The sequence below is a fragment of the Oreochromis niloticus genome, linkage group LG13 (genome assembly GCF_001858045.2).
Source record: "Oreochromis niloticus isolate F11D_XX linkage group LG13, O_niloticus_UMD_NMBU, whole genome shotgun sequence".
In the NCBI taxonomy this organism is placed as follows: Eukaryota; Metazoa; Chordata; class Actinopteri; order Cichliformes; family Cichlidae; genus Oreochromis; species Oreochromis niloticus.
Genome location: NC_031978.2, coordinates 17,214,166 through 17,236,289, shown reverse-complemented (window position 1 = coordinate 17,236,289; position 22,124 = coordinate 17,214,166). Strand labels below are relative to the sequence as shown.

Genomic DNA, 22,124 nt, shown 5'->3' with positions numbered 1-22,124 from the left:
TGTGTATAATATGTTATTACATGAACACAAACTTTTGCATGTAACCTAAAATGTGAAAGGAATTTTTCTTAATGAATTTACAATCAAAAGAGTTTTAATAGATGACTGGCTGATGATAATAATACCGTATTATCTGTTTTTCTGAGAATATCCACTTCCCTCACTGTTCATCAGTCTATAGAGGGAGCCACTGAAACTTGCTGATGGTTTACTGCACCCCGGTGAGAGAAAAGCCCGGAGTCAACCTGCCCGGTACACCGCCCCCCAGTGTGTCATACTGTACTAACCGCATGTTCATCATTTAAGCGCTGCTTGCACTCCGCCAAGCATCTGACATCCACAACACCGTTTGCACGATAAAGGCCACCCTGCTTCGCGCACAGTCGGACTTGCAACAACAAAGACGCCGGGACGTTTTGTTCGGCTTGCCGGGAGAGTTTGGATATCCGCAGGTAACTGCAGGTATGTAACTAAGACATCAGGGGATGACGAAGCACTTGCACACATCGTTCTTACCAACAATGAAATCAATTCATCGAATGTGAAAAATGTTAAACTGTTGAAACAAGTGAGTAAAACTCCGGTGGCACTTGTTTCTCCTCTAGTTCGCTTGTTTAAGGGAGTTGTCCAGTAACAAGTGTCAGGATCTTGAACTGTGATGAACAAAGCAAAATCAAGAATAGACACGCACCGTTACCGTGTGATTAGGCAGCTTGTGTGAGGAAAGACGTGTATTTGGCAGGTACAAAATATTAATCAACCCGAGGTCTGCGTGCCTTCATTTTCATAACCCCGATTGGCACAGAGGGGGCATGTTTACGCACGATCTTTACGCGTGTTACGCACTAATCCTTTAGGAAAGAAACAACAGAAAAACACTGAAGTTGAAGTCGCAGATTTACCTGGAGCGGTGCCAACATAAACAACACGTCAGCAGGGGGAAATGTTGGGACTCGTTAAGCAATGCCATCAGTAATGTTATAATTGATACTAAAAATCGTCGGCATGTCAGGCAAAAATGGTCCTGCACACTCAATCCACTTGACGTCTCCGCATCCCGTTACAGTACTTCTCCGACGTTTGGTCGACATGCTGGGGATCTGTGTGTGTCTTTGTGCGGTTTTTGCACATGTTCTCTCTCAGGAGGCTGAAGAGCCGATCTCTATTACAGTGAGTGAGCGTACCTTTTTTCTACCTGTCAGTCTGTGTTTAATACAGCCTGACATATGCATGCTGCTCAGTTTTTCATTTACTGATGTACAGCTCGAGAGTTCCTGAAAGGATACTAAACAATGCGTTGTTGTATGTCCTTCACAGTGCACAGAGGGTTATGAGTACGACAGAGTCAGAGAGCAATGTAAAGGTGAGAAATTACACATTTATGTAGCTTTTTATACTCTTGTTTTTTTTCAAACGTTTTTCCATGTAAACTTAATGCAAGTTGTACTTTATCCAAATACAATAATAGCATAAATAGCATATCTTTCTTTCTTTCTTTCTTTCTTTCTTTCTTTCTTTCTTTCAGACATTGATGAATGTGCCTTGTATGACGACGCATGCAAAGGAGGGATGCAGTGTATCAACCACTTTGGTGGATACCTCTGCCTTCCAAAGAGCGCCGTCATCTATATTAGTAAGGACGGTGAGCAGGTGCCGTTGCCGGACAGTCCTGTCCCTGCTGTCCCACCAGACCAGCCTCAGCCCCCGAGGGGTCCTTCTCAAAGCATTCGGTGCCCACCAGGATTTGCTGCAGATGAGCAGAACTTCTGCAAAGGTAATATCAGCAACCCAGAAACTTTTCCCCCTCTCTCTCTGTACAGATATATGATTATGGGAGGTACCATGAAAAATTGGCTTCCTTTTTTTCTTAAAGTGCTTTACAGCAACACATGGTGTAAACACACGGTTATCTCAGGAAGTGGTGCTGACATACTCCTCAAGAGAGAAATTGGCCTCTGTCAGCAGCACTAGAGGTGTAACCATGAAATAAAGTCCAGAGGTTTAAAAAGGATGGTTGCCACATTATCTTCAAGAGTTTTTAAATCTTCCAGAATATTATAGGTCTTTGTCCTTTGTGAGACAGATTACACCCTAAAAATATAGATACACTTTCAGCCACCCCCCTTTTCCTAGCTGCTGTGTTCTGCAGTGTAGCGGCAGAATTGTTTTTCAAAGTGTTTTTATCTCCTTAAAAAGAGTAGTATGCTCTTTTTACACTTGGCAGGGCTACGCAGGTATTTGATAATTACTTGCTAACGACTTTAGAGCCTCAGTAAGCTGAGAGCTCAAAAGGTGAACTGTTCATCCATCTGTCTGACAGTCATCAACAGCTTAACTATGCATAGCTGCCAGATGTGTTGCAAGCTTCTCATTTTTTTGTTGTTTTTTTTCCACTCTGATGTCATGTTTTCAAAACCCTTTGGTTGCTCGCAGCGTGATGTTTTTGGCCAGAGTTCAGCTTCTTCCTTAAATTCTTCTTGTTTTGGGTGTTGAAGTCCTGCGCTTCGGGGGGAAAATCAAGCCGCTTTTGTAAAACTGCGGCGAGCTATGTGCTCACATGTACCCCTTACACCTACAGTAGATATCCCCTGGGCCTTGACTAGGTTGTGATTTTGGTAGCTGCGCAAAGACTGCGTGGGTGTGATCTTGTGTTTGAGAAAAACTCTTTGATCTTCTCAAATAGGGAGTGGTTTGAAGAATCATTCTTTGTCTCACTAACACACACACAAACACACACACACACACACACACACAATAGTGCCCTTAATTGTTACTTTGTGCCACACAGAAGAGAGAGAATATCTGAAATCATTTGTAACCCTATACAGTACCTCTAGTTACCATCTGTCTTAATGTGCAAGAGTTTAGTGGGATAGACGCACCTTTATGAATCTAATGCAAAAACAAAGTGCAGTAAAGTACAGTACATGTGTTCAGTGGTTAAAAACTCCTCTCACCATGTGGTGTGTGGTTGTCTGGTGAGGTTTGCGGTCGCAGCGCTCCAGTGAAAGTAACAAATTTGATTTTACACCTGGGGCAAAGATATGTGTGAGGTGCTTTATGTGTTTCTCTGAATTGGAACCCAATTAGGGTTTATTAGAGTGTAAAACATGGCAGCATATCAGTTAAAGTAACCACATAAGCGAGCTGGCATGGGTATAATACCTATTCACTGGTGAGCTGTTTCAGTGCATGGGCTAAACAATGATAGGCTGTTGCTGTCAGTGTTATTGCTTTGAAATGACTGCAGTTTTAACTGGAAGGCGTCTCATGCTGTTATGTGGGCGTATATTTTCACTGCTCGAATGATATAATCCATGTTTACATCAGTCTCCAGTTTCTCTGTCATTACAGTTAACAGAGCTACAATGAGCCAATTGTTCTTGGACACAGAATTATCTTTTCTTTTTTGCACCGCAGTGGCCTTTCTGAACAGCTACGTACGTATCTTGCTACCAAAGGAATTCCCATTAGCTTTCAATGGGGGGAAACCTCAGTGTATCAAATAGCGCTTACATCAGGCTCCTTCCCTGCAAACTCACCACTCTGCGGAGGAAACCTGGAGTGCAGAGTCAGGTAGGGCAAAGGGGACGATGAAAGGCGGACACTGACTAAATAACCACAGAAGTGCCGGAGCACTGACCAAGCCAGGTTGCACCAGCGTCATGGGTTGTGCAGCTGCTTGCTGTTTCAGTGACTTACTGCTGAGTGTGTGGCGAATAGCAGAGAGGTCAGCTACCAGCGCTGCAAAAAATGAAGCCAATTTTCCACAGCGCAAATTAAACAGAAAAAAAGCTTCTCTTAAGTGCGTTATTCTTTATGCTGATTAAAAGCAAAACAAACCACAGAATATATAACACTCTTCAGCCTCGTGTTCTTGTTTGATTTGCAGCTTGAGCAGTCATCCCTGTGTGGAAAACTGTTTGCAAAAGGGGGCTATAAAGCCCTTTGGTCCCGAGTGAGAACAGAGGCTTAACCGTGTGTTGTTGTTGTTGTAGTGACACAGTGTAGGGGAACTTGGCACCTTTCTCCAGCCAAGCAGAGAAGCTGTGAACCTTGACTATATGTATGACAGCTTAATGATTCCTCACGTTTCCACGACCTCCTCCCACCCTCCAAAAAACATACAACATACATTCACTTGTGTACCCCGCCAGGTGATGCCTCCAAGTGAGATCACTTCCTCGGACAAATGACAGCTGAATCGGTCATAAATCAGAAGAAAAGTGTGAAGCTCTTGTTTCTAGATTCTTTAAGTGTACTGTATGACAATACACCCTCACAGTTTAGAAATCTCAGCTTAACTGCATCTTCAGTATAATGTTTGACAGATAATTATACCTTATGTCTTTGCGGGTTGTGTTATTCTCCTTGCAGGTCTTAAGTTTACATACTTTGGCTGGAGCCTATTTATTTTTCATCTCTAAATTAGATACTCATGAGCTGCAGTATGAAGCAACATGCCACTCCTGTTTACCTGTCTGGTTTCTTGAGGTCATGTAGGCCACATTACCACCTACATGCCTGACTAATTTCAGCTTTGCCTGTACGCTCTTCACCTGCAGTGGCTGGAAATTTTTCCTAAATATGTTCTATTAAGGCCGTTAAGCCCGGCATGACAGAGAACTTGTGTACTTTTCCGAACAAGGCCAAGCGCATGCAATAACATTTTTCCACACAGATGCAATGCACTTGGGAGGAATATCTCTGGAATGTTAGCCGTGGTTGTTTTTTCCGTTTGCTCCCATCTTTTGTGATGGTAGGAATTACTCACCACCTTGACAGATAAGCATCGGATCGATCTGCGAGGAGCAGGAATGCAGGGAGCGGAGCGAAGAAAGAGAGCCCAGTGGTTGCAAAGCACAGCGTGATGCTGCCAACAGGCTTCACTATTTGACCTTTACAGTTAATTCCTACAGTTCCACTTATTGTTGGCTCATCCTCGCATTTGCACTTGATGATACAAGCCCAAGCCATGAGCCTTTGCCATGCCACGGACAATGTAAAAAGATGTGAAGATACACAGATTGCTGTAATGCTTTTCTTCTTTTTTTCCTTCTCAGGAAATTCCTTTAGATGTTATCTTGTTAGTGTTTGTTTCCCCTCCAAAAATAAGCGACAGAAATTTGGAAAACGTTTTGTTTTTGTTTTGTTTTTGTATTTTTTTTCACAGAGAATGAAGCCTTCAACTCTAAAATCAAACGGATACAGTATACGCCAGATGTTAGATTAAAACATTATGCAGCAATTTTGCTGCTCAGCAGGAGGACGCTGGATCAAACACAAAGGATTTGTTTAATGAAAACATACCCGCTTTTGTTTACTCAGGCAGTAAGACACCTGAAGCACACCTTTGTCCCCGTTGAACCTATCTATTACCAGCAAAGCTCATACCTTCCACCTGTTCCCAGACTCGTGATCCTAGCGCCCTGTGATTTTACTGCCCGGCTCTTTTGCACCTGTTACACTGCAGCTGCACCTTTGGGCGCTTGAACTGCACATGCTTTCTGGGTCAAAAATAGTTTGTTGTTGCGATAGATTAGATGGGTGAATTACCATGAAATCTGGTACAGACGTTTTGCTCCAACTTCCTGTCAGGATGAGCTGTAATAACTTTGGCATTTCTGTTACAGTTGCAAGTGTTTCAGCCTGCATGTACAGCCTTACAGAATTACAGAGTCAGGCTCTAAATGGATTATTTAGTGTTGAGCCATTGAATACTTTATTCACTTGATATTAGCTTTATGATTATTTGTATATTACTCTGCAAAGGTCTCGTGCCAACCCTGATTTTTAGTATTTTCCTTGAAAAATAGGAAATAGGTGGTTTTTGTTCTGATCTCTGCCAAGATAATCTGACACTCCTTTAATAATGTTCTGGGGAGGCCAATCCATGACTGGTTGTGTTCCACTGTGTGATTTTCTATCTAGGTATATTTATACTGCGTTGCCAGTGTATCTGGAATCATTGTCATTCTGAAAAAAAAGCTGCTGCCAGTCAGATGTTTTTCAGATGGTATTAAACGATGGACCAAAAACTAATAGTACAAGAATCTCAACACCATCGGGTAAAATCCAACCCCAAACCATGACAGAGCCTCCACCCTGTTTAACAGATGGCTGTAGACATTCACTGTTGTTATCACTCTCCTGACTTCCAGCACACATACCGATGATGATTTTAACCAAAAAATTCAGATTTGTATTCATCATAAGACCTGTTGTCAGTGATTTTCAATTAGGTTTTTGTGTAATTTGGCATGCCTCGGCCTTTTCTCATTGTTAATCCTTCCACACAGTATACATTTCCCAGACCTGTGTCAGGTCTTTATTCGACCCCCCCTCCCTTTTTTAAGGACATGACTTTCGGTTTTATTCTTTATCTGCTTGCTTAGTGCTGCATAGAGGAGGGAAAATATGACTTCTTCTGGAAGTTGAATGACAACTGAAGTCAAGTTGTTCCCTAGAGATGAGATCAGTCCTCCAGCTCATGTTACTGCTCTACATTGGATATAAGCTCAGCGAATCAGCACCTGGCTATTAAGTAAGAAGTAATGTCAGAACAGAAATGGCAAAGGCAGTTTTGAAACCATGCAATACTGTGACCACCAGAGAGATCTTCCATGGCCACACTATGTGTAAGCCAGGTAATTTATGTCATCTGCACAAAACTTTCACAAGTTATGTTTCAGAGTCAGCAGTAGTGATTCAGAGATGCTAGATTTCTGACAGTTAAAGCTCACTTTCCATTAGTAAATAGTGCCAGGAGGCCTGCTGATGTTGCAACTTCTCAGCCTCGGTTAAATGACACAAAGCTCCTTTAACACTGTTTCTATTTCTCGACCATAGAAACGATTTAAACAGCTACAGCCTTAGTTTTGACCCCCCCTTTCTCCACGAAAAATAAACATGTGGAATCTAAAAATACACTTTGCAGAATGATTTCCAGCCTTTCTATCTTTTAATGGGTATACCATGGTGACAGTATTTCATCAGCTTCCTTACGCTGCCAGAGAGTGTCTTTCAGCCTCTGTGAATATAATCAAACCATCATGCAGGCAGCCCTGTTTTTGGCCTCAGCCATGTTGCTGTACAGTATGCTGTTATTGCTTATGGTTTGCTACTGGCTCCTTGCTGCCATCACATCAACAATGGCAGAGAGGAGAAAAGGGGGAAGCAGCTTTGCCGTGCCTCCTCGGTGCAAGCGCTTAATGTTGTTGTTATTATTCTCCCTGAGGTCGGTGCCTGTCCAGCGGCCAGCTGCTTCCTCCTCTGATGTGCTTACATGTGTTGATCTTTCCGTTTACCTCATGATGGAAAGGGACACAGGGCTGCTATAAATCACTTCTTCGCTCTCAGCTGGTTGACACTCACATGCAATCGCGAGCCATGTTTAACACACTTTTTCTGCTTTTCTTCGAATGATCCCGCTGTTATTTTGAACATGTTTTTTTCCGTGTTTGCAGCTTCACTCCTTCAGTGTCGGAAATTACCTTTAAGGGCTGTAAATGACTGCAGCCCAGCTCCTGGCATGTCAGGCGAGCAGAGTGACTGATCTTCTTCACGCTGAAAAGCAGCAGAATTGCTCAGCACTTCTTTTTTTTGGTTGTTTTTCTAGACATTTTCAGAGTAACAGGAAGGATTATTATCAGTAGGGAATGCGGCTGGCACACTGGACGGATTTTCAAGAACGTCAAGAGCGTGCCCGACCTTTACAAACGTGTGGAACAAACTCACAAATCAGTTAGTGAGTGTCAGCATGACTAAAACTCCCGTTTCTCCTGAACAATGAGAGCGATGAGAGGGGAATCTTGGGAGTGGTGCTATCAGCAAGAGCATAGAAATATTTCATGCCCTAATACGGATGAAAATACACGGAATATATGATTTTAGTGTCTTGAATTCTTTGATTTCTTATCTGCTTTGTGTTTGGACTTGCTTTGAAAGGGGAACACCACCACTCCCATTCGTCCTGGGGTTGCATTCAAGCCAGCGATAGCTGCATTTCACACTGCATTGCAGAGAGAACTATACACAAATGAAACAACGTGCAGTGCAGCGAGAGATGATATTACAATGGATGGTGTATGACATGCTGATAAATTTGACGTTGTGAAATTTTATGGGCTATTAACATCGCGCGTCTTGCCCCCTGCTTTCCCAAAGATTGAATTATCCAATAATCAGAGGGAAACAGAGATGCTGTCCAACAGCAGGATGGCTCCAACTGTTTTGTTTTTTGGATCAGCTCCTGCTTTCCATTGCAGTGGTTCAGTGAAAACAAGATTAAACGCTCTCAAGTGATAATTACAACAAGCCCTATCATGTCCGTATAAATCTGGAGCACGCCACACATTGTTCTGAATTCAAGCCAAATAATTTTTAGTCCCTATTTTGGATATATATTAAATTCCCCCCCCCCTAAAACTCATATATACACCTTTTTAGAGTGCATCGTTCCATTCCATAAAACATGAGCAGCTCTAAAAAAGGCCATTTAATGAGCACCTCAAACAGGACCTCCGATGCACACACACCCACTCATCCATAAACACACACATACACACACTCACATTCTTTGAGCTGCCGCCATTCCCGTTACTCCCCCAGCTCCCACAAGGCATTTAGAATTAATCTCCTTGAAAAGCAAGGAGGTTTTAACTCTGACATCACATATGCACACACGGCCATAAATCTAACTTCAAATCTTAAAAAAAGACCGTTTTTGTTTAAAAAAAAAAAAACTCCACCCTTTTTCTTCATTCTTTCCTTCCACATCTTCCACTCTCCTGCTGGACAGCCTTATCTTTCCTTGTGATGTTACAGCAGGATCGCTCTTGGAAGAAACTTGCAAGCTATGTTGAATAAACGTTGACAAAAATCTGACCTCGGGGAACAGTCACTTCTCCCCACACGCAACACATCATCACATTTGATGGCTTGTTGCAGTTTTCCTGTCGAGTGTGCAGCATGGCAAACTGTGGAGACTTTATGGGACCTAGGAGCCAGCCAATGTGGGATAAACTCCCACTCCACCCCCCCAAACACACCCACACGCACATGCTTACACAAAGTTTTGGGGAACTTTGTATTGGCAGCTCCTTAAAGGTTTAGTGACAAAGTAGCAGTTACCGCAAGATATTCCTGTGAATGAACCTTTGGATTGTGTTCAGCACATATGCTTTTATTTAGACCTCTCCAAGCTCTCTTCCAGGAGAGGGAAGATGACTCTGACTTTTCCGCACACAGAATTTTCATAGGAGCTACACTGTTCACATTCAAACTACTTAGTCATATCCATTTACTAGAAAAGTTCATGGTCTCTACACCTTGCTGAGGAAAATGCTGGGACACAGATCAAACATATGTTCTGTACACCCCCGACAACTTGTTCATTGACTTAGGTAGCCAGAGCCACTCTGACCAACAGTGGCATAGATGTTGCTGGACTCATGCCAGCTAAGTCGCACTAAAAGGAGTCCAAATCCACTGATGTAATTCCGGTTGGCAGCAGAACATGAGCAAATGCTGCTATCAGGAGTGACCATCTAGCCTTGAAGCTGCTAGCACATGTGGAGCAGCTCAGGCTCAGATTTGTCCTGAATTAAGTCATAAGAAAGTCAACATTAAGTTCAGTCAGAGGTGCTCATTCTGCCCATGAGCACTGGCTAATCCCCTGAAGTTAGTTTGCGAACTGCTGTTATGATTCTAGTTTAACATTTTGGCGCTAATGTCACATTATTTGAACATGAAAGTAGTGCTAATGCTGGCTAGCTGCAATGGTTAGCTTTGTATAGTCCTAATTCACTTTGATGTTAAATACAATGCCGATATTAACAGGCTTTCCATAAAATATATTTCCCATTAAATACTGAACAGCGACTGCTTTGTTAGTCACAGTGGCTGTTCCCCTAATTTCTCATAATGTTAAACTCTAATACAGTCTCAAACAAGGATCTTTAAGGAACTATTAATAAGAAGCTAGGCACTCCAAAATACATATATAATATGTTTAATGTGCCATGGCAGTAAGAAAAAATGGGGGCGTTTTAGTCTGTGGTTTTCTGTCCATGGCATTTCTGATACATACTGTATATGTATACAACAATCATCAATACAACAACATTAACAAAAGAGATAATGTGCTTCATCCACATTCAAAGATGACCAAAGTATACATTTGAAAACCCATAAACAGGTGAAAAATTGCATGGAACTATGTGTGTCCAGAAATTATATGGAAGTCCTAGGATCCCCAGTAAAGAACTACAGACATGTCCGTGCACACCATATAATAATTATAAAATACAGAACAACATTTCCTTATTTAATCATTGTGGATACACTGTTTGCAAACGATATACTGAAATATCCAGTAGGCATCCCCTTGGAGAGGTTTCAGTTCCAGCTTGCAGGTTTCTCTACTCAAAGTAGAGTATTTTAATACGGCAGTCTGTAGGGGATTAACTCATTTTTGAGCCAGCTTCAAGTGGTCAATTGAGGAACTGCATGTTTCAGGCCTGAATATTAAACCTTTGGCTCTGGGGATGCCGTGTGGACCAATCAGAAGGAGGTTAAACTGTGAACTGATTTGTTATTACTATTTATTAATGTTCAGATGACTGTAAAAATAATGGCATTGCCAGTTTGTGTTTAGTTCCAAGCAAACACAGCTATGCTTTTGCACCTTGAGTGAATCTGACTGTGTGGTGAGGTGGCAAGTTGCCATATTGACGCGTAGAGCATTTCACTGATATCACGGATTTGTTGATGTCTGGCGGTAGGATGGCGTGAACACACAAGACTGCTTTTTCAGACTTGTATTGTCTGAATCTATTATATAGCCAGAAGGCAAGGCATTTCCAGTCTAAATGAATCACCAAATACCTCCAGTAAGTAGGTGTGGTTATGAGTCACAGGGACTTGATCCTGGCTTCTGACTGCTGTCTTCTGTCTAAGTAATTGTTGACATTCGTTTAGACGTTTTCTTCGTGCTGTACATATGCAAGATTACATTTCCATTATTTCTCTGACAGCCACTTCAACCTAATTTTTCTCGCACAGCGTTGCTACTTTGCATATTTACCTGTCAAGGCTCGTAGTCAGCCCACTACCCGCTACTTAGCACAGGTTTAAACAGTATAGCAGGGTGATTGTTTTTTACTCCATCCATCCATTTTCTTGGAGCCTATCCCAGCTGCCATTGAGCAAAAGGCAGTGTACACCTTAGGGAGGTCACCAGACAACCATTCACCCTCATGGTTTTAGACTTTAGGAGGAAGCCGGAGTCTCATGCAAAACCCAGCTGGCCGCCAGGTTTAGGCTATATATTGTTCCCAGTATTTATACCCATGACCTTTGGATCTTTGTGGTAATACCATTGGTATTGGTATTACCACAAAGATCAAATTGGGGGGTGTTTACATACATTGCATGTGTGAAATCTGCTGTCCGTAATCGGTTAAGTTAGATTTCTTTAACAGGCTAAACCTGGATGCTGCACTAACAGTGACAGAGGCATTGGAATATAATGACAGCAGTGTCATTGAGCCTTTGAGTTGGGATATTGGGACAGTATCCCGGCATTTGCTTTCTTGCTGACATTTGGTGCTGTTTTCGGATGTCTTTTCCTAGATGTCTTTCAAGCCACATCAGAACACAGATTTTCCAGAGCAGCACTGCTTTCATCTTTGTCCTCTACTAAGTGGGTCAATGAGCAACAATCCTTATGTGTGCATTCCACACTTTATGCAGTTTGCACCTGTTGTCTCTAAGGTGCACCTTTAGATAAGCCCTGCTTTTGTCCCTAATGTACTGAGTTCATCCTATCACTGCGCCCCCATAGAGCTGAGAACCTTTCAGCCCTCTTCCCTTTCTTTCCTTTAGGGAGTGAAGACAACTTACCTTCTGTCTGGCTTTTCTTTCATGGGCTCTTGTGCAGCAAATCAAGCCAATTTCTCACCGGCATCAGTCCCATTCGTTGAGGAAGCTGTGGGGCTGGAATATAAGGCATTTGAGGCACTCAGGGAAGGGCATGAGCCTCTTCAGGTCTATCACATGAAACATTTCAAGGGAAATATGAGTTGAATTATTTGTTCAACAGAACATTTAACTGTCCTGCACTGATTTGAATGTGTCGACTGATCATTTATTCTATTTTTCAGTTGTATTTGATTTCATCTAAAGGCTGCAGGGAGATTAGTAATGTCATGTCTTCTAGAGGACACAGTGCAACTATAGGTTTTTCATATAGCTTTACACCTTCCAGGCTCTTGTGACTACTGTTAAGTTACACGTGCCAAACAGCGATGGAGTAATAGTACCCTCTTCTTTTCCCTTGTGTGTGGTATTGAGGATAACTGTCTGTCATGCTGTTAAACCGATTCCCAGTGGCTGTCTGCATATGATGGGTTGCATCAGACCACCCAAGAGGCCTGCTGGTGGGCCTCAGAGATGAGAGTATACACCATTGGCATATTAATAGTTTGTGTGCGTATGTGTGTGTGTATATGTTGGGAGGTTACCATGAGAAAAGCCTTTTTTTAAGCAGATCTGGCTCTGAACTAACCAAAGTTGGAAATGTGTTTGTAGAATCAGCATTAAACATAGAATCGTCTCACTGGTGTCTCATGTTTTGGAGGCTTAATCAGTCGTTAAAATTGTTATACATGATTTTCAGAACCAGTGGATGTCACACTAGAGCATCGGCCTTAAAACAAAAGAACCAAAACTGAAACTGACTTGGAGCTCCTTTTGCAGCTCTTTATGCCTCAAAATCCAGACAGTGATACCTCTGCTCCTTATCTATGCCAGAAAAGCGCTTTTAGCTTTTGATTCTTCCATAGAGTAAACTCTGGAAGGTCGCCTGTGGAAGCTGAACACCGCAGCCTGCACTTTGCCATCTTCCTTTTACCACACAGTGTGGGAGGTCACGTTCTCATCCTCCTTATAAACACCAGGAAGGCCTACAGTTTCAAGGGAGGCACTCACATGTATTAACATGCACGTGCGGCCAGAGCTGCTACCAAGACATTAAACAGAGAAGCTCAGATTACAGCTCATGCAGATTGTACGTATGACAACATTTTTTTAAGACATCTTGGAGGTAAATGTGGGTTTGTCATTTTTGGGTTTGCGCTCCTGAAATTCATCCTCACCCCCTTTAAAGCTCGCCGTACTTTTATCATCTCACTACATGTGAATTATGGTTCGAGAAACAGAAAGTGAATGTGTTTGGGTCTGTTTTAAGTTGATGGATGTCTGTTGAGAGAGCAAAGCGTTATGGTAGACAGCACATGACTTATCAGTAGAGGTGTTTCTCCCTCTTTCATACTCACACTCACACACACACACACACACACACACACACACACACACACACACACACACACGCACGCATGCATACTTCCCTCTTCAAATAACTGTCTTGTTAGTTAAAGATATGATCTGTGTTTTTCCCCTCACCCAGAGCTGCTTGATGAAAGCCTTCTTTATGTAATCGCCTGCTCTCTGTGTGAACATGTGTGTTTATGCCCATGTGTGTAATGTGATGGTGTCAGTGGTCACACATTTTGCTGCCTGTGGAAAACAGTTTACACATCACACAGCTCATGCGGTCCAGACACGTCCCTTTGCTTTGTCTTCCATATGTTCTTGTATAATCGACTGCATGCAGCTTTGTCTCAGTTTGTGTGTGCATGTGTGTGTGTTTTTTGCAGACATAGATGAATGTGTGACAGGCAGTCACAGTTGTGATCCCGAACAGGTGTGCTACAACACCAGAGGCTCCTATACGTGCCAGTGTGCTCAAGGCTACCAAAGGAATGGAGACCTCTGTGTCGGTAAGTCTTTATTATATAAAATGCTTTTTTAACTGATTCTTTATTAACTGACTTAAACTCGTTCTGCATGACTCTCGTGTACCCTCAGACAGAGATGAGTGTGCCACGACCCACTACTGCATGCAAAGGTGTGTGAACACCCCAGGCTCATACTACTGTGAGTGCAACGCAGGTTACAAGCTGGCCAGCAACAACCACAGCTGTGTTGGTAAGCCACTGAAAATCCATGCCGTTCGTGTGTATGTGTGTGTGTGCATCGTTTTCTCATTTGCAGAGGCATCAATATCAAGACTTTGTACTTTTGTAATGTATACAGTAAAGGCTATCAAGCTGACCTTTAATAGCACTTACAACTATGGCTACTCCTCCACACAATCAATAATCAATAGAGGTGGCTCGGGCATCTGAATATTTCCTGGATGTCTCCTGGGTGATGGTTTTTGGGGATGTCATCCTAGAAAGATACCCGGGGCACACTGAAAAGATTACGTCTCACAGCTGGCTTGGGAACACCTTGGTGTGTGTGTGTGTCCCAGAAGAGCTACAGGAGGTGGCTAGGGAGAGGGAAATCTAACCATCTCTGCTTAGATCGCATTGCTGCCCCCTTGACCTGGAACTGGATGAGTGGTTCTTCTAGACTGATCAATTTAATAGATGTTTGATATAACTATACGGCTAATAATGACCTAAATAAAGTTAAGTAACTAAGTAGATGTGAGTAGAAGAATGTTAGCTCAAGAGTTAGCTTAAAAAGTCCAGTGTTCACACTGACTGGGTTTGTCTCACTCCTCAGTCTGACATGCAGACCCTTGGAGGAAGTCACCTCACCAAACAAAAGGTGCACGTGCTATCAAGCAACCTGAATCCACACTGTAAATCTGCTGAAGTCAAAGGAAGCTGTTGAGTGTGTCACAGAGAGATGTTTATCTCTGAAGCATATTTAGAAAACCTGTGACTGGCTGCCAGCTCCTATCTATGCAGAAACATGTGTATGTGATTTAACAAACACACATACGCAAGCTGAAACATGTGTAAGTCTGTTTCTGTTGAGTGTGTGCAACGGTGCAGACTGTATCAGTCTTTCTGCCTCTTTTGAACTGAACTGATTCAGTGATTAAAAGTTTATGACAGTTCAGATCTGCTATCTTCTGGGAAATTTCCAACTCTGCAAAGAAAAAAATGGTCAGATTTTTAGACAGGTTATGAAAATTACTTGATTTGGTAAAAAGTGTCATGAAGTGTAGGATTGTGGACCCAAATGCAGTCAACACAGAAGGATAGTTCACAGACTGAGACAAGGTCGGGTGGGAAGAAAGCAGTATTTTCAAACAAAAGGAAAACCAGGAACCTGGACGCTGGAGGGTAACAACTAGAAGGTGAAGATAAGATTGTGTCCATATACTGTACTCTTTGTAAAACCACGTTTTTTGTTTTAGATGTGAATGAATGTGATGCAGAAAGCCCCTGTCATCACCACTGCTACAACCTGATTGGCTCCTTCCTTTGCCAGTGTGACCAAGGCTACGAGCTGGCTCAAGACACGGTCTCCTGTCAAGGTGGACACACATGCACACTACATGCACTGGCATAAATGTAACCGTCCACATGCAAACACGTTCCCGGTTGTTAACTCACACTGACTTGCTGTACTCATTGTCTGTTTTTGTGTGTGCACGTTTTCTGCGCAGATATCGATGAGTGTGGTTTGTCCAGCTACATGTGTCAGTACCAGTGTGTTAACAATCCAGGAAGTTACTCTTGTGAGTGTCCACAAGGATATCAACTCCAGGCAAACCGGTTGTGTCAAGGTATGGCAGTCCCCCCCTTTCCTTTCTCCCATAAATCAGTTTTTTATTTACTTTTTGCGTTCATTCGTTTATTATCTATCTCATACCCCGGTCTCTGTTTTCCAACACAACAAACTTCCTCTGCATAAACTCTTTGAGGATAACTGCTGGTTATTCTTCCTGTCATCATCTGTTTAACCTCTAAAGCAGACCTTAAAGCCACCAGTACTGTCATGGAAAGAATGCCGAAGTTAGGCAAAGCAAACACACAAACTTGGTGTTGCCTTGCTAAGCCACCTCTGTGAATTTATATGCATGATGTTGGTTTCTTGAAGTGGATTTATTTGAAGGTCCGGCATGTTCTCAAAGGGAGAGCTGTTATTTTTTCCTTTCCCCCCTCAGTCAGGTGCAAGCTTTATAGATGGAGCCATGAATCCAGCCTGTTGTGTCAGAGGGACGTTTTGGTGATGAATCCAGGTTGCTGTGCCAGAAATAGCCCTGCGGTTTGGGGCACACTTGATGGCTCTATTTTCATGGTACTGAACGGAAAGAGCTTTAGTTAGAGCTCTGTGGGGTTGCACAAGGGGCTTCCCTCCCTTACGGATCTGCGGGTTCCTTCTTCTGTGTCTCCACTGCCAAAACAAATGCTGCTGCAGCAAAAGAAAAACCCAAACCTCTTGTACATAACCTGAACTTTGACTGTGCTTTCACAGTTCTGTTTCAAAATGCTTTGAATTGTTATCCAACTGTTTGACTTTTCACTTACTTTTCTCTCTGTCTCTCTTCCAATCATCACCAGACATAAATGAGTGCGAGACGGGAACCCATAACTGCCAAGATGATGAAGTGTGCTGGAACTATTATGGAGGCTTCCGCTGCTACCCCAGAAACCCCTGCGAGCCACCTTACACCCAAACATCTGAAAAGTCAGTAAACGTCACAGGCTCTTTTGATTGTTTCTCATTTGCACAAGAAGTTTCAAACCATTGGTCTTAATTTTTGTGTGTCTGCTTGCAGTCGCTGTATCTGCCGGGCTCAGACTGATTGCCAGGGTCTCCCACCATCAATTGTCTACAAATACATGAGCATCCAGGCAGAGCGGACTGTGCCAGCGGAAATATTCCAAATTCAAGCCACAAGCATATATGCCAACACACACAACACTTTCAGGATTAAATCTGGGAATGATGGAGGGGAATTTTTCCTTCGGGTATGTTGATGGGGAAAAAAACAAAACAAAAACTGGGTAAAATAATTGTCATGATGCCTGTTGGCAAAGGGGACAAACTGGAGAACCTACAGCCTTCCTGATGCTTAGCAGTTTTCACATTGATTGTAACCATCAGTCATCATAGTAACTAAAGCCGGTAGAAATTAGCTCCATTTTTCAGGTACCCCCTCAAAAAATTAAATGGCAGTCTGTCTATCTGGTAGATGTCAAGATATTTAATCAACAACTAACAAAGTCAGCCTCTATATGTCTAATTAAAAGCCAGAGTTCTCATAGTGGTCCGGGGTCGAGGTCAACATGTCTTAAATACTACCAAAAAATTGTCTCGCTGTGTTGCATATACCTGCAAGTATTTCACAATAAAAAAGACCTGTTAGAAATTTATAGTAGCATATTGACAGACCACGCCGAGCATGCCATATGTTTTGTTACCAGTTGTTCATATTGTGCTTTATTAACTGTGACACCATGGGTGCAGTGGGTAGTTAGTTTGATGTGCCTGTAGTCAGAGGATAGCATTTTTGATTTAAGTTAAGCAAAGTACTTAAAACTGTTTGTTTGCTTGCTGATATCCATCACTGTGCTTTGAAGTATTAACAGCATTTTTTATATTCCTATACCCGGTTACCTTCTGTAATTCATTTAGATAAGTAGTCAGTATTAGAAGACATATGGTGGTTTGTTTTAGTCTGTAGAACCTACTGTACACTCACTGGCAACTTTATTAGTTTGTGCCAAGAAAATAATCCTCACACCAATACACCACCAACTGGCACAGGGCATGATGGATCATTGCATTCATGTTGTTAACACCAAATTCTGGCCCTACCATCTAAAGCAGGGGTAGGGAACTCCAGGCCTTGAAAGCCGATGTCCTGCAGGTTTTAGATATCACCCTGGGTCAACACACCTAAATCAAATGATTAGTTCATTACCAGGCCTCTGGAGAACTTCAAGACATGTTGAGCAGGTAATTTAGCCATTTAAATCAGCTGTGTTGGATCAAGGACAAATCTAAAACCTGCAGGACACCGGCTCTTGAGGCCTGGAGTTCCCTACCCCTGATCTAAAGGTTGCAGTAGAAATCAGGACCCGTTATACAAGGCAATATTCCTGTCTTCTTTTTTCTACTTTTAGTGAGTCTGTGAAAACTGTAGCTTCAATTTCCTGTTCTCAGCTGATAGGAGAGGCACTCAGTGTGATCTTAAAAAAGTTAAAAAGCCGACTTTCTTCAAGGTTCGACATGTTGTGCACTCAGAGATACTCTTCTGCTATAAGTAGTTATTTGAGTTACTGTTGCCTTCCTCTCAGCCAGAAATGGTCCGGCTAGGCTATGTGCCTACATGCATTGTGTTTCTGCCATGTGATTGGCTGATTAGATAGTTGCACTAACAAGCAGTTAAGCAGGTGTACGTAATAAAGTGACTGGTGAGTCTATATTACTAATGTAAAACTGTGTCGAAAAAAGATAAAATCTGCACTACATGCTAACACACAGATTGATTGTACTTTCTGCAGCGTTCCACCAATGTGAGTGCCATGCTGGTGCTTACCAAGCCGTTGACGGGCCCCAGAGAGTACGTCGTGGACCTGGAGATGATCACTCACCATCTGACCATGAACTACCGCTCCAGCTCACTGCTGCGGCTCACCATCATCGTAGGGCCCTACGCCTTCTGAGCGGCTCAGTTCCCAACAGCGCACACAAGTCTGTAAACATGGCAATGTAACACAGCAGATGCCTGTATCAGCATAACATACTTTACATTTTCATATACATTCAGTATATAATATAGGCTGCCTCAGTCTCAAACAGCAGCACAGCAGTTCCAGTTGCTCAAGTCAGACCACCTTCTGCTATAACGTGACCACTGGGCATCTTTTTCTATCAAGGTGTTGATTAAGAAAGCACCAATCTTAAAACGTAGTACTTTTTCTTTAGTATTTTGAAAGATTAATCATTTTGACATAGTTTTGGAGTGCTTGAAGAATAAATGCAGTGTCTCCCCCATATCGTGATTGTCTCACCTTCCTGAGAAATCAGGAACAGAGCAGTGGCACTAAGGAAACGAGGCCTATAGGACACACAACCTAAACCTGATGGGTTTTTGATGGAGCTGCACCTTCATATATCCCTTTGTTCAAACTAGAATTGCTTACAATAACCTGTGTGTGCCTCATTTGTAAGCTAAGAGAGAAAAATCTATAGAAATGTACATGTACACGTATCCAGTATGAGCAGCTTTTGACCTTGTAAATCACATCCTCTGTTCTGTTAATTGTTAGGGGTTAGTACTGCTGCGCCCCGCTATTTGTGCAAGTTTCTGTATAGTTTGCCTCATGAGTAATAATTTCCAGAGGAGTCCAGGAACAGTTCAAAAGTGTAAAGGGAGGGAATTAGCCTGTAAGTTGAGAGAATACTTAACTTTATGTTACAGCAGGCCTACTCGTACAATTTACTCCCAGGAGTTAAGTCATGTACATACCTAGGTAACAAATCAGTGTGCTGACGTGTGAGAGGGTGTGAGTGTGTGTGTGTGTGTGTGTGTATGTTTGTGTGTGCGATTGCCTTTGTTTATGCATGCAAGCAAATGTAAGTGTGAAACGCAGAGGGGATAGAAAGGGAAAGAGTGAGAAAGAGCTTGTTCTCTGCCCCCGGGTTTGGTGGATGTGGTCGAGCTGTTTATGCGTTTCTGTGATACCATCCTAACAGCTTTCGGTCACAGAGGCAATAACAGAGGTTTTTGAACTCGAGAACACGTACAGGAAATGACAGTTTTCATAATACACCTTGGCGAATTGACCACTTGTTGGTGCCACAGTGATCCTCCAGAGGAACAGCTGGACTTTCTAATGTCAGTCCCAGTCAAAGAAGTCAGGCTGGCACCAGGCTGGCTTGCGTGATAAAGATAATTACAGTGTTTTGCCCTGTAGCTGGTTCATGTGCGACACAGGGGGATTATTAAAGTGTTAATACAATGCCACCAGACTTTTGGCAGAATGAGAAATCTTTCACTACCTGCTTTGCCTTTTATGATTCCACGTGTCCACTCTGGCTTATTGCTGAAACACTATAAACTGTTGATATACAGCACTGAAAACCACATGGACAATCACCATGTTGTCACCACTCTGTAGGTGTAGAAAGTTATCCAGCTTTTCCTAAAAGCAGTGATCATACCGTAGTGCCTTAGAGGTATAAACATGAAAATGTAACACTAATCTTATCATTTATGCTGTCAAAAAAAACCAAGAAAAACTTTAACTTTCTTCCATGAGATGCCTTAATGTTTTTTTCTTTTCTATTTAAATATATATTTTGTCATATGTACCTTATATTGATTGTACTCTGGAGTTTAAAAGTTATATTGTTGAATAAAATATGATGTATAAATTGGGTCAGGTTGTTCTCTCTTTTTTTGCCCAACAGCACAGAGGAACGGCTTTAAGATGTGTGAAAACTAATCGCAAGAGTCACGCACCAAAGTAAACATTTTCTGACTTCACATATATTGTAATGGAAAAAGCAGCGGCTGGATGAAATGCTCTGCTGCTCCTCTCGTGCTTTAGGGAAAACGTGAGGATGATTTCATCTGAATTTAACAATGATAAATGCAGTGAACATGATGCCATAGCCATCATATCTATCTTATTTAAGGACATCCAGAGGGGATACGGTAATATACTGTGTTGAGTAAACGTGTGCTCAGGGACGACTGTGAAGCCTGCACACACAAACACACACAAACACACACACACATCATATTTAGATGTGAAATTGGTTGGGAGGGGTTTTATGGTAAGTTGTTACTCAATCACGCTGCTGTCTAGAGCTTTAGTCAGAGCAGCAATGGGACGTGTAAGATGATACATGATGTGTCATTGTTCCCCAAACCCCATCTTTAGCTCCCCACTCATTGGAGTTGTGTTTTTGCTGTACATGCATGATTCAACCCCCAAGAGAAAACATTGCTCACCCACTTTTTCTGTGACTCAACCAGAGCTGAACCTCATCAGAATAGCAACATGTTCAGGTTCTTGTTCTTGATTAATATTCCACTCAGGGTAACAGTGAAGATAATTAACTTAATCTCCTTGCATATAGCTAGACATTTCATTAATCACTGTTAGATTTATTGAACAGATCAAAGCCAAAGCCACTGGCTGAAGATCACACAAAAGGAAAAAAGTCATGAAAGTTCACCAAGTTTGTTATCCTCTGTCATCTCCTCCGTACAATATTCCAGTGATGCAATAGCTTCCCCCTCTTTCTTACTGTTTTTATAATTCATAACTTGTTTGCCACACTTTGGTCTCCTTAATACCAATAAGTCAGGGTTTGAATAGTTTTATTTGAGAACTGTTGCTAACCTTATGCATCACTTCATGGCCTTGATTTACTATCCCTTAATGTCTTACTTCCAGCATGATAATGCAAAGCAGAAGCGCTCTTGAAATGGTTTCATGACAGTGAGTTCAGTTGTCTTCCCAGTCTCTAAATCCATCAGAAAGCCTCTGAGCACAAATGGACAGCTGACAAAAATGATAAATATATATACGGTTGGTTCCATATCATGTGATTTTGTGATATCTGTAACACAACGAACTAAAGGTGTTTTAAAGGCAAGAGAGTGTGCATTGGCTTCCAGACATGTAACAACAATAATGTGTTAGCAGCTGTAAGTCTGCTATGTTCATAATACATGTTTTTTTGTTTTGTTGTTTTGTCTTCGATGGCACAACAAGCAGAAACTTCCAGCCTTTAAAAGCCCATCATGGATAAAAATAAAAACCCCATGTTATAGACTTTATATAATAGATGGATACAGCCACATGGTCACTGCCATCTTGATGTTTTGAAATCAGACTAAACTGGACTCCTCTGTAGTGTTTTGTGGGTGATGTTGTATAGTAACTAATATGGATATGTGTGGTATTAAGCTAGGGATGTGGCTGTTTTGAATGACAGGTGGGCTGACACCGGCTGCTGAAGTCAGTTTCTGTCAATCTGCTAGGATTCACCTTTACTGATTCTAGCCACCTACTGGTCTGTTACTTAGCATAAATTAGCAGACATGTGTTGCACCGGTACAGTTTATGAATGCAGTTTTCTGACCATGCTTGCTTTGGTAATTTAGTACCTAAATAAATTCATTTTTGGCTCCAAAATGAATAAATAAACAAATAATTTTTAAAATGCCCAAACTGAGGCTTCAAAATATGGAGTTTTCTTTTATATACACTCTATGGTTACAATACCAAATT

General features: G+C 42.1%; 1 protein-coding gene across 1 annotated transcript; it reads left to right on the top strand.

The window, feature by feature from the left end:
* Positions 1 to 233: 233 nt before the first annotated feature.
* Positions 234 to 20,258, top strand: efemp1 (EGF containing fibulin extracellular matrix protein 1). The gene is made up of 11 exons (XM_005456547.4): positions 234 to 462; positions 1,067 to 1,170; positions 1,318 to 1,363; positions 1,526 to 1,774; positions 13,719 to 13,841; positions 13,930 to 14,049; positions 15,278 to 15,397; positions 15,530 to 15,649; positions 16,428 to 16,554; positions 16,646 to 16,838; positions 18,378 to 20,258. Exons 2-11 carry the CDS (start codon positions 1,090 to 1,092, stop codon positions 18,537 to 18,539), a joined length of 1,341 nt encoding a protein of 446 aa, XP_005456604.1. The 5' UTR covers positions 234 to 462; positions 1,067 to 1,089; the 3' UTR covers positions 18,540 to 20,258.
* Positions 20,259 to 22,124: the final 1,866 nt, after the last annotated feature.